Source organism: Anser brachyrhynchus, assembly GCF_964034855.1.
Source record: "Anser brachyrhynchus genome assembly, chromosome: 3".
Taxonomy (NCBI): Eukaryota; Metazoa; Chordata; class Aves; order Anseriformes; family Anatidae; genus Anser; species Anser brachyrhynchus.
The window spans coordinates 111,365,088-111,380,863 of NC_137696.1; the positions used below are offsets into that span (position 1 = coordinate 111,365,088).

The following is a 15,776-nucleotide window of genomic DNA, read 5'->3' on the forward strand; positions in this document are numbered from 1 at the left end:
AAACTCATGATACAATTTGGTACTTTGGTGTGCTCTAATATGTGTAGTCTAGAGGTTTGCAGTGAGTTTACTGGTGTGTGCAGAACTCTGGCATGCTTGTGCAAGGTTATGTTTAATAATTTTATTATTTATCCTTTTCTGTCACCAGGGTGGTGTTTCATTTCTTTTGACCAGGTACTTATGCTGTCATAACTTGCAAAAGATAGCTTAGAAATATATGTAATGCAGAACACATAATGGTTAACAATCCACACTAACAGAAAACAAAACAAACAAAAAGAAATGGTAATCAAAAAAAAGAGTACTTTGCAGGTATTAAACCCTTTACTGTTACCTCATTGTAACTGCTGAGAAAATATTCCTTAAAGAAATGACTGCTCACCACTCACACATCATTAATCATTTCTTTTTTTTTTTTTTTTTTTTTGCTAGCATAGGACATACACATGATATACATTCATTGTTTACAGAATCACAGAATCGTCTAGGTTGGAAGAGACCTCTAAGATCACCTAGTCCAACCTCTGATCTAATACTAACAAGTCCTTCACTAAACCATATCACTAAGCTCAACATCTAAACATCTCTTAAAGACCTCCAGGGATGGTGACTCAACCACTTCCCTGGGCAGCCCATTCCAATGCCTAACAACCCTTTCAGTAAAGAAGTTCTTCCTATTATCCAACTTAAACCTCTCCTGGCGTAACTTTAGCCCATTCCCCCTCGTCCTGTCACCAGGCACGTGGGAGAATAGACCAACCTCCACCTCGCTACAGCCTCCTTTAAGGTACCTATAGAGTGCGATGAGGTCTCCCCTGAGCCTCCTCTTCTCCAGGCTGAACAATCCCAGCTCCCTCAGCTGCTCCTCATAAGACTTGTTCTCCAGACCCCTCACCGACCCCTCACAGACCCCTCACAAACCCCTCAACGAAGGGCTTCTTTGCCCTTCTCTGGACTCTCTCGAGCACCTCCATGTCCTTCTTGTAGCGAGGGGCCCAAAACTGAACACAGTACTCGAGGTGCGGCCTCACCAGGGCTGAGTACAGGGGGACAATCACCTCCCTAGACCTGCTGGCCACACTGCTTCTTATACAAGCCAGGATGCTGTTGGCCTTCTTGGCCACCTGAGCACACTGCTGGCTCATATTCAGCCGACTATCAACCAGTACCCCCAGGTCCTTCTCTGCCAGGCAGCTTTCCAACCACGCATCTCCCAGCCTGTAGCTCTGCTTGGGGTTGTTGCGCCCCAGGTGCAGGACCCGGCACTTGGCCTTGTTGAACTTCATACAGTTGACCTCAGCCCATCGCTCCAGCCTATCCAGATCCTCCTGCAGAGCCTTCCTACCCTCGAGCAGATCGACACCTAACTTGGTGTCATCTGCAAACTTACTGAGGGTGCACTCGATCCCCTCATCCAGATCATCGATAAAGATATTAAAGAGGACCGGCCCCAGTACCGAGCCCTGGGGGACTCCACTAGTGACCGGCCTCCAACCGGATTTGACTCCATTCACCACTACTCTTTGAGCCCGGCCATCCAGCCAGTTTTTAACCCAACAAAGCGTACGCCAGTCCAAGCCATGAGCAGCCAGTTTCTTGAGGAGAATGTTGTGGGAAACGGTGTCAAATGCCTTACTGAAATCAAGGTAGATCACATCCACAGCCTTTCCCTCATCCACTAAGCGTGTTACTTTGTCATAGAAGGAGATCAGGTTCATCAAGCAGGACCTGCCTTTCATAAACCCATGCTGACTGGGCAAAATAAATTTAATTTAAATAAATTTAAAAATTAGATATAAGGAAGGAATTTACTCTGAGGTGGTGAGGTTTAAATATTTATGCTGCTTTTTCGTTACGCAAAGTGATCCTTCTATCAAATCCTTCTAAGAGGATTTCATAAACATTTCCATGGCAACCAACTGTGATGTCACAAAATAGATTTTGACATCAGTTGGGAACGATGCTACAGGAGCAGACGCATTGTTCAGGAACAAAAGTGCGATTTCACACTTCTGTAACTCCTTTCTTTCAGACAACTTTTTAGATCACGAGGGGCTGATTCTGTTTTCTTTGCAGTTAATGGCAACAGAATTGAACTGTAATTAATTAAAAGTCCCACAACAGCTTGACAGAGAACATTTATTTCATAGAAGTTTCAGACAAAGGGAACTGTGAATGGGACTCTGAAGGGACCTGAAACAGAGTTTTTCCAAGGTTGTTCCTCAGGTGGGAGAGGTCTGCAATGTGGCATCCTATACTCCAGCTTCACAATAAACAGAAATTTCCACTTCTAACTACACAGATCCCTGTACTCTGAGGACCAGGATGCAAATGAAGCAGAGATCTATCCTTATACATAAGCTTTTGTTCTCCTCTCATTAGCTTTCTTTACTCCAGCCTTCTGACATAGAATCATAGAATGGTTTGGGTTGGAAAGGACCAAAGATCATCAAATTCCAACCCCCTGCCATGGGCAGGGACACCTCCCACCAGACCAGGTTGCTCGAAGCCCCATCCAACCTGACCTTGAACACCTCCAGGGATGGGGCATCCATAGCTTCTCTGGGCAGCCTGTGCCAGTGCCTCACCACCCTCAGAGTAAATTCCTTCCTTATATCTAATCTAAATCTCCCCTCTTTTAGTTTAAAGCCATTACCCCTTGTCCTATCACTATGCACCCCTGACAAAGAGTCCTTCCCCAGCTTTCCTGCAGGTACCCTTTAGGTACTGGAAGGCTGCTGTAAGGTCTCCCTAGAACCTTCTCTCCTCCAGGCCGAACAAGCCAAGCTGCCTCAGCCTCTCTTCATAGGAGAGGTGCTCCAGCACCCTGATCATCCTTGTGGCCCTCCTCTGGACTCATTCTAATATGCCCATGTCCTTCGTGTGCTGGGAGCCTAAGAGCTGAATGCAGGGCTCCAGGTGGGGTCTCATGAGAGCAGAGCAGAAGGGGAGAATCACCCCATTGCCCTGCTGGCCACGCTTCTTTTGATGCAGCCCAGGATACAGCTGGCTTTTTGGGCTGCAAGTGCACACTGCTGGCTCATGTCGAGCTTCTTATCAACCAACACCTCCAGGTCCTTCTCCTCAGGGCTGCTCTCAATCTATTCTCCACCCAGCCTGTACTTGTGCTTGAGATTGCCCCAACCCACGTGCAGGACCTTGCACTTGGCCTTATTGAACTTCATGAGGTTCTCACAGGCCCACCTCTCACACCTGTCCAGGTCCCTCTGGATGCCATGCCTTCCCTCCAACATGTCGACTGCACCACACAGCTTGGTGCCACTGGCAAACTTGCTAAGGGTGCACTCCATCCCACTCTCCATGTTACCAACAGAGATGTTAAACAGCGCCTGTCCCAACACTGACCCCTGAGGAAAGCCACTTGTTACTGATCTCCACTTGGGCAGAAGAATTTTCCATATGATTTTTTTTTTTTAATTAAGGTACCAGAACTGTATAAGCGTAAAGATCTAATCAATTTGCATGAGAACTGAAAAGAATTCTTTAAAAAAACTGAGAAGAATAAATAAAACAATTGTGTTTATGGTATCTATTAATAAATCTAAATTCAATAAAATATGGACATACTCTTCACAAACTTGTTGGTTAATGGAGTTATAACAAGTTAGATCAGCTGGCTGCTTCATTCTGTAACATACAACAGAAGAACAATGGTTGTGAGTCTACTTCTGCCATCATATTATCTCTGGTTTTGAGTGCTTGACTGTGTTCTTTAGGAATTGTTTAAAAAAAGAAGACATGGAACAGAAATATAAAAATAGAGAGGTCCTTGGAGGGATATTGCTTTAAAAGGGAGACAGAAGGTGTAGATCTTTTTTAAAACAAGCAGCAGAAATCCAAATGATGCTCAATACAGGTGACAGCAGTTCACTCTTGTGTATTAATAGTACATACATACTCTCGTATTCTTTTCATTTTTGTCTTGAAAGTGCTGCAGCTCTCCTCTTCCTTAGTTTCCACTTCTATTTCTTTCTTGTCTCTCTTTTATTTTTTTTTATTTTTATTTTTTTTTTAAGTGAAATTATCTGTTACGGCTGAGCAAACCTAACAGCTTACCACTGGCCAAAGGGGGAAATCCCATACCCTGCTTCAGCTTTGGCATTTCTTGGATCTTGCACTTATACATAAATACTTAATACATAAACCCAATTAAAAAAAAAAAAGTTCATTTTTGTTTGCTTGGTTAGCTTTCTGGGTTAGCAAGCTGGGATGGCTCCTCACAGGCTCCAGTAAGTGTCAGTGCTGGCACAAAGAGGAAAGAAGGAACTTCATGGCTGGTAGTGCAGGAAAAGAGAGGAGAGCCAGATTCACCCCTTTTTCATTGCATCCGGATGTTAGTCAATGTTAAGTCATAACACTTAACTTACCCCTGTCTTAAATAGCAAAGATGGAGAGCTTCACTTTTCTCTTTGTCCACTTTCAGCACTTTTATCTTTGGACTACACCCTTAAACAGTAGTGTTTAACATTCTGTCGTTATCTGCGCGCACCAGCACTCAGGCTTGATGCTTAGATATTTAAAAGTAAACATACCTTTCAAATCCTCTTTTAGATCGGGATGTAAGTCTTAATAATGTTTAAAGACAAACTTTCAAACACCAGATTTACTTTCTTCAGCATCCTCCCTAATTCTGATTTATTCTGTAGTATTTGTTTAGCCAGTTCTACAATCCTTTCTCTATAGAAGAAAAATTTCTGAGGAGTGTCATAGGAAAAAAAAAGTCCTCGAATATTCTGTGGGATTCTGAGTGTCTGATCCAAAAAGTCGGTCGAAACAAAGAGAGTGTGTCCAGTTGGCATTGAGCTCTGGAGGATGACTGCAGCAAGCTTTGGTGTTGTTCTATTTAAGACTAAAAGCTGGATCATCTGAAGATTGTAGGACCCTAATTGCTATTCTACCTGCCAAGTCCAGCCAGCATATTCAGCTTCTGTCTGATCCTCAAATACCTGCAGACCTTCACCACCAAATTTTGCCAGTGAAATCTCTTTGCATTGCAGGCAGGTCTCTATCTAAGCCAAAAAGCTGTAAGACAAGACATAAGCCCCAATGGATTCATATAGCACTTTTTCCCTACCTCTGTCTTATGTAAGGCTGGATCCAGTCTGACATTTTCCGAAGTCCTGTCCGCAGAAGTGTTCTCCCCATTGACCATTTAGCTGCACTCCTCTGCTTGCCACCTTTTTCCCATTTGCCATCAGCATGTCCTAGTCACAAGAGGGGATGGAGTCATTGCTCAGTGTGTTTTGCTGGAGGTGTTGCATTATGCATGGAAAACGATTGTCCCATGGATAGAGAGAGGGAGAGAAGCAGTGTCTAGCTGAAAGGCTGAAACATACACTAAGACTATGCAGGTAAATTCTCTTAACAAGAAAGCTATCAGGTAAAATTGCTGACTTAAGTGACCAGAACACCAGAAGAGTGGTATACAGCAGAGAATCTGGAGAGAAAACACATGAAAGTCCCTTAAAAAGAATCCTAAATCATTTATTCTTTTCCTTAGCATTCAGTAAGAAACTCCTAGAATGGTGCAGTCCATGCACAGACCACTGTGTATTGTCTTCCTAGACATCTGCCTTTCCTTGACATTGTACAAGGAGTGACAGTGCTTTACTCAGAGCTCTGGATTCTGGTAGGAGACAGACTGCCTGAGAATTAGGTATTCTTATCTTGACATCATCTGTGGTGAACCTAGTTTTAAGCAGGAACTGTTTCTTCATCAAGGACATGGTCATCAAGGACATGGTCAGTACCTCGTTAATAAAATCTCTAGTTGGACTGTAGCCAGGATGTTCAAAAGTGCTAAGAAGTAATGAATTTGGGTTTATATTGGCTGTTAATGTTATAAACAGAGGATACAGTTACAATGTTGTGATCAACAAGAGCTAAAGCACCAGGAATTAGAACTCCAAGAATCATGAGGTTAGCTTAAAAAAAAGCCACTTTTACTTTATCCTTTTTTTATTTTTTATTTATTTATTTATTTATTTTTACTTTTTATTTGTCCCTAGTTTTATTTTTACTTAGCTGCACTAGAGTTGTGTTTTTGAACTTTTTTTTTTTTTTTTAACAAGGGCTAAAAGACTTTTTTCTCTTCTTTCTTTTTTTTTTTTTTTTTTTTTAATCAAAGTTTTTCTATTGTAAGCATAAGACTGCAAGTTGGAGCTTTAAGCAAACAACAAATATCTTAAGAGCTGGCAACGGTGAAGTCATTGTCAAAAGGAGAGAATCCAATTTTCTCTAACGCTTTTCTGTAACTGGGTCACCTTGTCCATTCACTGGTTTGCTGCCAGCATTTTCTGTTTTCTAAGTCATATATGCTATTATAATTTGTAGCAGGCAGCAGAGCAGATAATGAGGAAGAGGAAGAAGAGGAGGAGGAGGAAGGCTCAGAATCAAGTAGTCCTGTTTCTTACCAGATGAAGCCTCCTCCAGAAGGATGTTGCACTACTGATGGTAAGAAATACACTCAACATGCTATCTGAAGGCCTTTTTGCCCTGTTGAAAAGGGTAGGATTGGGACTCTTCCCCTGTAACTCATTATAATGAGATCATTTATATGGTGTAGAAATCCTAAAAATGTCAGTGTTCATTATCTGCTAGACAAATCTGTATTGTTCCTGGTTGCTTTTACATTTTTGCAAGCTCTTACAAAGTGTGTCAGATAAGCATTTGTGTTAAAATACCTGGCACGAGGACAGAATTTCTGTTCTGTTAGGCAAGGTTCAGTTTGCTGGCATGACATTTGCTAAAATGAGTGTGGCAATTTTTAGGCTTTATCATCACTTTTTCCTACTTAAAATGTACCTCGTTCAATGTTGCTGTAAAAAAAATATTCTGAAAACCAGTAAATTTCACTAGATATAAAGAACTATTATCTTCATTTTTGAATGTATGACCAAAGTTATGATAACATTAGTCCCATAAATATGATGTGCAACATCATCATGAAAATGTGGATTTTCAGATTTGTTTTTTATTGTCCTCATAGTATTTGGTTATGGCTGACCAAAAGGCAGGGAAGAAAACTGTCTCTTAGTTTGCCATTCACCTCGGAGGATACAACTCTGCTTTTCATAAAAAATATTGGAAGCTCTTTAATAAAGACAACTGTGTGTATTAAACAACAAAAAAATCTTGTCAGTTTAAAATACATTAAATTGATTTTTCTAGGTTTCTGCCAGGCCGGTAAAGATTTGAGACTGGTTTCAATTTCCAATGAACATATCGAGGTACCATCAGGGTTTTTACTTGTTGGTGCGAAGTCACCAAATTTACCTGATCACCTTTTAGTGTGTGCTGTGGATAAAAGATTCCTGCCAGATGACAATGGGCGCAATGCCCTGTTGGGTAAGTGTCTGTGGTTGAAGTAAGTGGATGCTTCTGTGGTCTGCAATTAATTGCTAGTCTTTTTTGTAGAGTGAGTTCAGCAGATCTTATTTCTGTTCCATTTGTATGGTAACTCTCGGTGGTGATGCTCAACAAGATAACAACTCAGAGCTGGCTATGCTTGCTCTATTTAGAAAGATACGGAGGAAGCCAGTTCATTAGAAATGCTTCATCACCTTCTATCCATTAGTCCAAGAATTAAGTCATAGTCTAGACAGTTTATGTCCTAGTTGCTGAAACTACACATCTGGTCACTGGACTAGTAGATTTTAGCTTTCCAAATACTGACATACTTGGACAGACTGTAGGTCTGTCAAAGTGAACCTTTTTGGCTACTATATATATGTAAACAGTTTGACAATTGTTTGTACTATAAAAAATTATGATAATTTCCATTCATCTCTTTAGGGTAGGGATCATGTTCTCCATTGCATATAAATAATAGTATCGCTTCTGGATCCTAACCCATGACTTTTTGCTATTATCACAGTAAACATAAATATAAATGGTTACAAGTTGAAATTTTTCCTTTATGTATAATCAGGTAATACTGCATGTTTCAATTCAATCTTATAATACACAGTATTTTAAGAAAAGAAAAACAAAGTAGGATACTTACAATTTTCTTGCCTTTCATCCATTTGTCTAACTTCTGACATAAACTAGGTCCTTCTACCTATTTTTGTTACAGCCCTTCTGATTGCTATTAAACCTCATCCAAATCAACACAATTGGGGTGATCTGCAGTCACGTGAATAAATGAACTAAATACTGATGTAATTAAAAGGGAATAGTTTTTACGTTGGGACAAATAGTATATAACCTGAGGGAGAACTCTTTTTTTCAGTCAGGTATTCCTGGGATCTTAAGTATTATTTTTCTTAGTTAACCAAAAATGCCTCATCATTTATTTATGTACCAGTCTGAGCTTTAAATAGCAAAAAGGAACCATTTGTCCTTATTTCCTTTAACCAATTTCTCTCACAAACACTGAGGGATATGACGTGAACTCAGTTGTTTTCTCAGACTGAGCCACTCTTCAAGGCATTTGTGATGGCAGCACGGTGTGAAGGTGGATAATGTAATTCTATGTACAGTGATTTCTTTCCTCATGTGATCTTGCAGAGTTGTGTTGGTCACAGTACATTTGAACAGTGATTGTAAAAGAATTAAGAGGATTATAAATCACCCACGTGTTGTCATTTTAAAGATAAAGACAGGAATGTTGTACCACTCAAGTCATTCAGTGCTAGCACTATTAACAGCTTAAGCTCCTTAGGCTGTTAGCAGGGAGGAAGTAGTGTATCTGTTAATTGCTTGCTAAACAAGAACAGAAAAAGGCAACAGGAACATAACTGAGAGGTTTTTATATTACTTGCATCTCAGCTTGCTTATTTAATACTGTTTTAGTTTTCTGAAACCATTTATATGCTTATTTTTGGCTGATTTACATTTAGACATCAGTGAATCACGATCTTTTGCAAAGAATTTTAGTAATAACTTTTGTGTATACTATAACAAGCTTAAATCTGTAAGAACCTGTAATCCAAAGACCTGTAAGTTGGAAAAAAAATGTTTTCAGTCTCTATAATCTGGTGAAAAAACATGATGTATCTCATTGACATGAGGACAGCATACTGTTACTACAATCGATTGTACTACTACATGGCTCCAGTAGATCTGGTAGAAATGATTGTTTGATTCTGATTTTCATACACTGATGCAAGTCAAATCAGGGGAGATAAAATTAGAAGCAGACATCAAGAGTCTCAGTTAGAGACATGTAGTAAGCTAAAAGACAACTGTTTTAAACTCTCTGCCTATTAGGATTACACCTCTGTATTGTGCTAGTTTTAAGATGAAAACTTTTCATAGACTCCTACTATGAAGAGTGGAAGCTCTTTTTACTATCTTTTATTATCTTTGTTTCAAAAGATAGGAAGAAGGCTTACTTTTGTATTCTGGCTTTAGGCCATTCTGCCTTCAAAGATCTTAGCCTTCCAGAAAGCGGTCCCTGAAGCATGTCTGAATTTATAGGGAAATTGAAATTAATTTGTTTAGAATTGAAATGAGATGTCATTGTGAGTCAGAGTATGTCCTACTATGTCCTGCTCTTTCGCTAAGGCTTATTGGTGATTCTGGCATATCACTTGTAACCCTTGAACCATATTCTTTCATAATTTCTTATTTTTTCTCTTAATATACTTGGTTTCTGTAAGGCAGTTATAACTCAGTATTGCAGGCTTTGTTGTTGTATGTTGTTGTAGTTCATTTTTTTTCCCCCAAAGAATTTATTTGCAGGGAAAGGCACAAGTGAAATAACCAATATTTTCCTGATTTCTCATGGTCCACCTGCATACGTTTGCGAAGATGCCTGTGGAACGTACAAAAATTCCGGAAGAAAACAAAATGTCTCTGTAGTTTCCTGACCAGCTTTTGACTTATGGTCTTGTTCCCATTAGGGGCTGTTAATATGACTCTGGGGCATGAGCCATTTTATTGATTATGCTAATAAGTTGTCCCACCAATCAAGGCATTTATGCTTATGATTTGAAAGTCATTTCTGTTGGAGACTGAGGTTGTTTTGTTTCTTTGGTTTTACAGTTGATATATTATTCCACAGGGGAAAAAAAAAAAAAAGCCAACAAACAAAAACAAAACAAAACAAAAAACAGTTTTCTGGAAAGGGCTATATTTTTCTTAAGTAAAAAGTTGTCTGCATTTGAGGAGACTGAGAATGTACTGTGCATGTTTCTATTAATCAAGTTACACACCAAGTTTCACTACTCTGCAAAATAAATTAAAGTTTTGCCTTTAGGAAGCTGTTTCTTGTTCTTTTGTAGCCTGAAGGAATGCGTAGATGGAGGAAGAACTTCTGTGATAGTGCAATATTTATTGTTTTCTAATAAAAGAAGCCAATGCAGCAAATATGTACCACTCCCAAAGGTTTCTCTCTTTTGTTACCCCCCACCCCCTTCCAGTTCTCACTCATAAGGAGAGTCTCTCATGATGAACAAAGCAGCTATTCACCCACCATTTTCCTTCCGAAAAGACCAAACAGCTGCCCACTTTCCTAGCAGGGAATAAGAAATCCTTTTTTTTTAGAGTGGGTCCCTGAGGTCAGAATGACAGAGGAAAAGATTAGTTTGCTTGCATTTTAAGCTGTGTGTAAGATGAAAACATTGCAGTATGAAATACTGCGGCACTTCTATTAAAATATACAATGTTCTATTCAGCTTTTGTAATAGTAGTGAGTTTCTGTACCGTGGAGCTTTCTAGCTTGACCGTATTCATTTCATTTATTTTTAAAACGCAGTACTTCAGTCTTCAAATTTAGAGGTACTGAACGGGAAGGAAAAATGTGGAGCATTGTCAATGTTTTTGTGCTTTTTGCTTGCGCATAGAATTGAAGAGAAGAAATATTTTTGTTGAACAGTTGAAAAAACAATTTTTTTGTGTTAAGCAAGTTGCCAACTTTTCACAAAAATATTAACATTACATAAATATTAACATTAATTAAAACCCCATTAGTCATTTAGAAGAGAAACAGGAAGAAAATTTTCAGTTGGACCAACATGTGAAAGATTAGATTATGAAATATTAGATGGATATCCTTCCACCTTGAATTCCCCTGTTTACCCTTAGCACAAGCTCACTGTTAATCCAAAGGAGCCATTGCCCAATGATGAGGTAGGGCAGCCTTCATACCCTTCTAGTCCAAGGTCCCTCTACTGATCATGGGGTCCCTCCTGGGGAAGTGGTTTTTAAATTATGAGTAATTGATCACTGTGATGTGGGCACATTCAAGCAAATACATGTGATAAAATATCAGACACAAGCAAATACCTTCTGATTAAACAATCTTCAGAGGTTAACGGCCTTAAGTCACTACTGAACTGAGCTGAATTTGAACTGGTGACCTAAAGGTGGAAGGCTTAGCCCCTAAATTCCAGGCATTGATTTCTAATTCTCTTGTGAAATCAATCTCATGACATAGATATATTGAATCACTTTATGGCTGCCCTGACTCGCCTGACCTTTGTCCTTTCTATAATATATGGAAGAATATTTAATGCAGCCTGTTTATGAAACAAGCTGTCCTCTCCATCAGCTGCTACCTCTGGTTATGGCATCTGAACAGGGCACACACAGAATGGGGGAGTCTCTCATGACAAACACTGTTTTCAGTGTCACTCAATCTGCTACGTAAGTGCTGTAAGCAAGGTCGGCAGTAGATGTTTCTTCAGTCTGAAAGTTAGCCCTGGAAAGAGTAATGACTGGACATCATTGTATTGCATTGAAATTATAAAGTCATGATATGTGGTATCTGAAGCCAGGGCTGAGCTGTGTTAGTAAGGCAATGACTGTCATCAAAAAAAGTGTCAGTCAGAATGAATGGGATGAAAAACAGTGTTGGCAGGAGCTTACCAGAAAGGATTTAGTTCAGCTCAGAGAAGCTGGGGAGATTTGATGAGAAAGATGTTAGTTTGGCTTAAATGGAAAACAAACAAACAAAAAAACAACCTTCTAAAATGTTCTCCAATAATTTTTCAAAACAAGACTTCAGGTCTGTTGAATTCTTTCTAGGCCTCACCTCTATGCTATACTTGGTGAAAACTAATTTTCCAGTAGACCTGGTGCAGTAGACTCTGCCCAGTAGATAGAGTTTAAGATAGATGAATAAGGACACAAGAGGTTGCTTCAGGTAGAAGTTATTGTCTGTTAGATATGTCTTAGGCTGATGATAGTTTACAAGAGTTATCAGTACTGGCTGATCTAAAGTCCACATGAAAAGACTTTATATCCACTGCCAAACTTTCTGTTCTGCACATATTTCCACCTGTAGCTTTGGCAAGTTGCTGGACACTCTCAGCAAAACAGTGAAACCTAAAAAGGGTACAAGCATTTCCATTTTACTTTTGGAAATGGTCCCCTCATGCTTCTATTTGGAAACAAATAAGGGCTTGTAAGTGGCAACCTAACCAAAATTGCAATGTTGCTGGTCATGCTCAATATTCCTCAAAGATGTACAGGAAGCTTTCATTTGCCAGTAGAAGCATTTTCAGTAGTTTCTTAACGTGCATAAAATACATACAAACTCTACAGCTTTTACCACATCCATTCTAGTTTTTTTCCTTTTGTTGTTGCTTTTATTGCAGCAAATGAAGGTTCTGTGATGTTAGACAGATGCTTTTGTGTTGACTGATACAACACAGAGGATTCTGCAGAGTCATGACTTGTCCTGATTTTATGATCCTACCTACTAGCATTAGGGATATCATAGACAGCTCTCAGTAGTTATTATCCACTTGTTCCCATAGACACCAGAACAACTGCCACATTAACTTAGATTTTTAATGAATTCTTCTGAGCCCTTTGAAAACTAATGAAAGTACTCAGGTTTTAGAGCAAGCAACAGGTGTTTACAAAGCACTGTGCTTGCATTTTAGTTCGCTTTTCTTAAGAAGAAAAAGAAATACTGACCATTAATTTGAAAACATAATTTGCCTCAAATGTGGTGGAAATTATCGTTCTCATAAATGGCTCTTAATTTTATCTACCATATTATTTAGCCTGTACTGCAGTTATATGGTTTATTTCCAATGCTATTTTCCATCCATTGTGTTAAATTCATTTCCTTTATTTTATTTTTTCCATCTTTCGATTCACTGAACTCACCCTTTCAATTTCAAATTCCTTTGATAACACATCAAGATGTCCGTTAGATGTGATTAAAATAAACGAAACCTTCATGCTTCAAGGCACATGTAGAGAATAGAGAGAAATGTTCATGGGAAACATTACCTTCTAATTGCACACTATAAGATTTCTTTGGAAGTTGTAAATATTTTCAGATAGTTTCATTGGTCTTATGCAGTACTATATTTCTTATGGCAATACTTTAGAAAATGGAAAACTAAAGTTCCGTAAGAAGAAAAGGGAGATGGTCCTAATCATCTGTTCAAGGAATGTTCCTTATTTATGGTGATAATGCCATCACCATCATGAACTCCTCTTTGAGGCTCAAACTTTGTACCTCAGAATGAGAGGAAATGGCAGTATCCCTGGAAGTGCCCCATTAAGCCTGAGTACAATAAGCTCCTTTACGTGCAAGGACTGTGTCTCTGTCATGTTCTGTAAAGTTACAGACATATTTTTTTTCTGTAATCACAGATAGCTTAAACTGTTGTGAAGTGCTAACACAGTCCAGCCGCATAATTTGAGACAGCTACTTTAAATCAATAGCCCAAGAAAGCATTAGTATTTTTCCTCTCTAAACAAGCATCTGTAGTAGGAACTTGGTTCTTAATTATACTTGTATCTAATTAAATATAATAGATTAAATATACTTGATTTCTTGAGACTTAATTGCAGGCTTAATTTCAATGAAAGTTAAAAAAATAAGTGAAATGCAATGCTTCATAGGTAGGTCATAAGAGATATTGTTATTTTCTTTTCAAGTGGGAGAAAATGGAAATATGGTTTATTTTAATTTTTTTTACTCTCTCTTTTTTTTTTCTTTATGGAGCTATGTTTTTTCAATTCGCTTGCAGAAATGCAACACAGAGAACTTAGTATGGATTTTTTTCTGGAGGATAATATTAATAAAAAGCTCAATCTATTAAAAAAATACTCTTTTTCTCCAGAGAATAGTCATGTTTTGATGTTATTAATAGCAACAAACCTGTCTCATTGGATTATATGTATTGTTTATTTTATCAGGCTTCTCTGGCAATTGTGTTGGCTGTGGCAAGAAAGGTTTCTGCTACTTTACAGAATTCTCAAATCATATTAATCTTAAACTGACCACTCAGCCCAAGAAACAGAAACACTTAAAGTATTATCTGGTCAGGAATGCACAGGGAGCTCTGACCAAAGGATCTGTAATCTGCTGGAAAGGAGCAGGTAAGATAATGAAGCTGTCTTACTCGAGCTCTGGTTTTCATCATCCAAGCTTGGATATCACAGGGACTGGCGTCTGTGTAAAACCTAAGATGTATCAGTTGAAAGAAAGGCTCCTTAAAGTGCAGCTGTAAAAAGCAAATGAGTACCCTAATACAAGGATGGCATGTTTGATGCCATCAGTTCCTCCCGTCTAAGTGCTGTAGCCTTTAAGTAATTCATGTGTGAAATTATCAAATCAGATACGCAGAGAAAAGCAACTATTGCTGTTGTCAGTGGATAACAAGTTCCTTTTTTCTTAAGAGTTCAGAGGCCGACAGTCTTCTTCCAGCACCTGTTCGAGCACATTGTTCCAACTGCCAGAAAGTTCGGGCCTCTCTGGAAGCATCTCAAGTGAGCCTCTCCCAGCAGCAAATCCAAATACTCCAGCTGGGACTCAACAAACAGGTACTGCTTAGAAAGAAAACACTCTGGGTTACTGTAGTTTTACAATTTTTTATTATTTTACTGGGTTATGTAGTTTTACTATTGTGTCTGTGCATATCTGTCTTCATTTGTATGAACAGAGAGAGAAAGAAATAAGCACACTACCACATAAAATAAAGCAAATTGAATATGTACAGAGGTATCATTCAAATAAAAAAAAAAAAAAACAGAATCATGCTGTCAAGGCTTCTTTCTGTCCATTTTTTTCCCTTACGTTTATGTATAAAAGTTTAGCAAATAATAAACTAGCCAGGTGTTCTGAAGCTTGTTCATAACTAAGGCAAACCACATTTTTAAGAGCCTTTTATTATTATTATTATTTTTTAAAGTGGCGAAGAATAGGTATTTCTTGCAATAGGTGTTTTCTTGTTCCAGTCTATTTTATGCTATAATCAGAATTCCTTTTATTGCTGAGATTGTATGGACATTAGCTTAAAAGCTTCTGAGCCTTTTATTCTGTGAAGAAAAGCAGCTTTAATATTAAAAGATAAAGTAATGATTAATATCTGTAACTTCCTTGTATTAACAATGCTTTCTGAAACATTTACTTTTCCATTAGCCTTACATAAATAAAAGGTGATGGATGGTAGAGGTTAAAGTGATCTCTCCGAGCTTCTTCATAATGAATAGTCTCTTGTGACTGTTACAGAGATTCACATATGAGAACTGAGGCACAGCTGTTGGTGGTTATATTCGGTCTGAGGGACAGAAGCCAGTTAAATAGTTGTGATCTGGAATGCTGGTACCTCTCCAGAACAAATCATTAATCTCTTTATAATAGCAGTATTGGCATTTGTTTGCCAGAGGTTACATATTTAAAAAGATACATTAATTACAAGCATATTTGGCTTGCAAAAACATCTCTTTTTTAATGCAGCACACTTAAAATGATGTTTGGAAGCAGGATGTCAATCTGAGTTGAAGTTGAGGACATTTTTAGTAAATTTTAAACAACAAAGCTTGGACTCTTTTTACTCTCT

General features: G+C 38.5%; 1 protein-coding gene across 7 annotated transcripts in view; it reads left to right on the top strand.

Annotated features, from left to right (window-relative positions):
• GREB1 (growth regulating estrogen receptor binding 1) overlaps positions 1-15,776 on the top strand; it is a 96,562-nt gene that overhangs the window by 38,443 nt on the left and 42,343 nt on the right. For all 7 annotated transcript variants that reach the window (XM_080588185.1, XM_080588182.1, XM_080588186.1 and 4 more), the window contains 4 exons: positions 6,355-6,474; positions 7,192-7,368; positions 14,131-14,313; positions 14,614-14,757. In XM_080588185.1, coding sequence (XP_080444311.1) covers positions 6,355-6,474; positions 7,192-7,368; positions 14,131-14,313; positions 14,614-14,757 — 624 coding nt within the window. The remainder of the gene's footprint in view (positions 1-6,354; positions 6,475-7,191; positions 7,369-14,130; positions 14,314-14,613; positions 14,758-15,776) is intronic.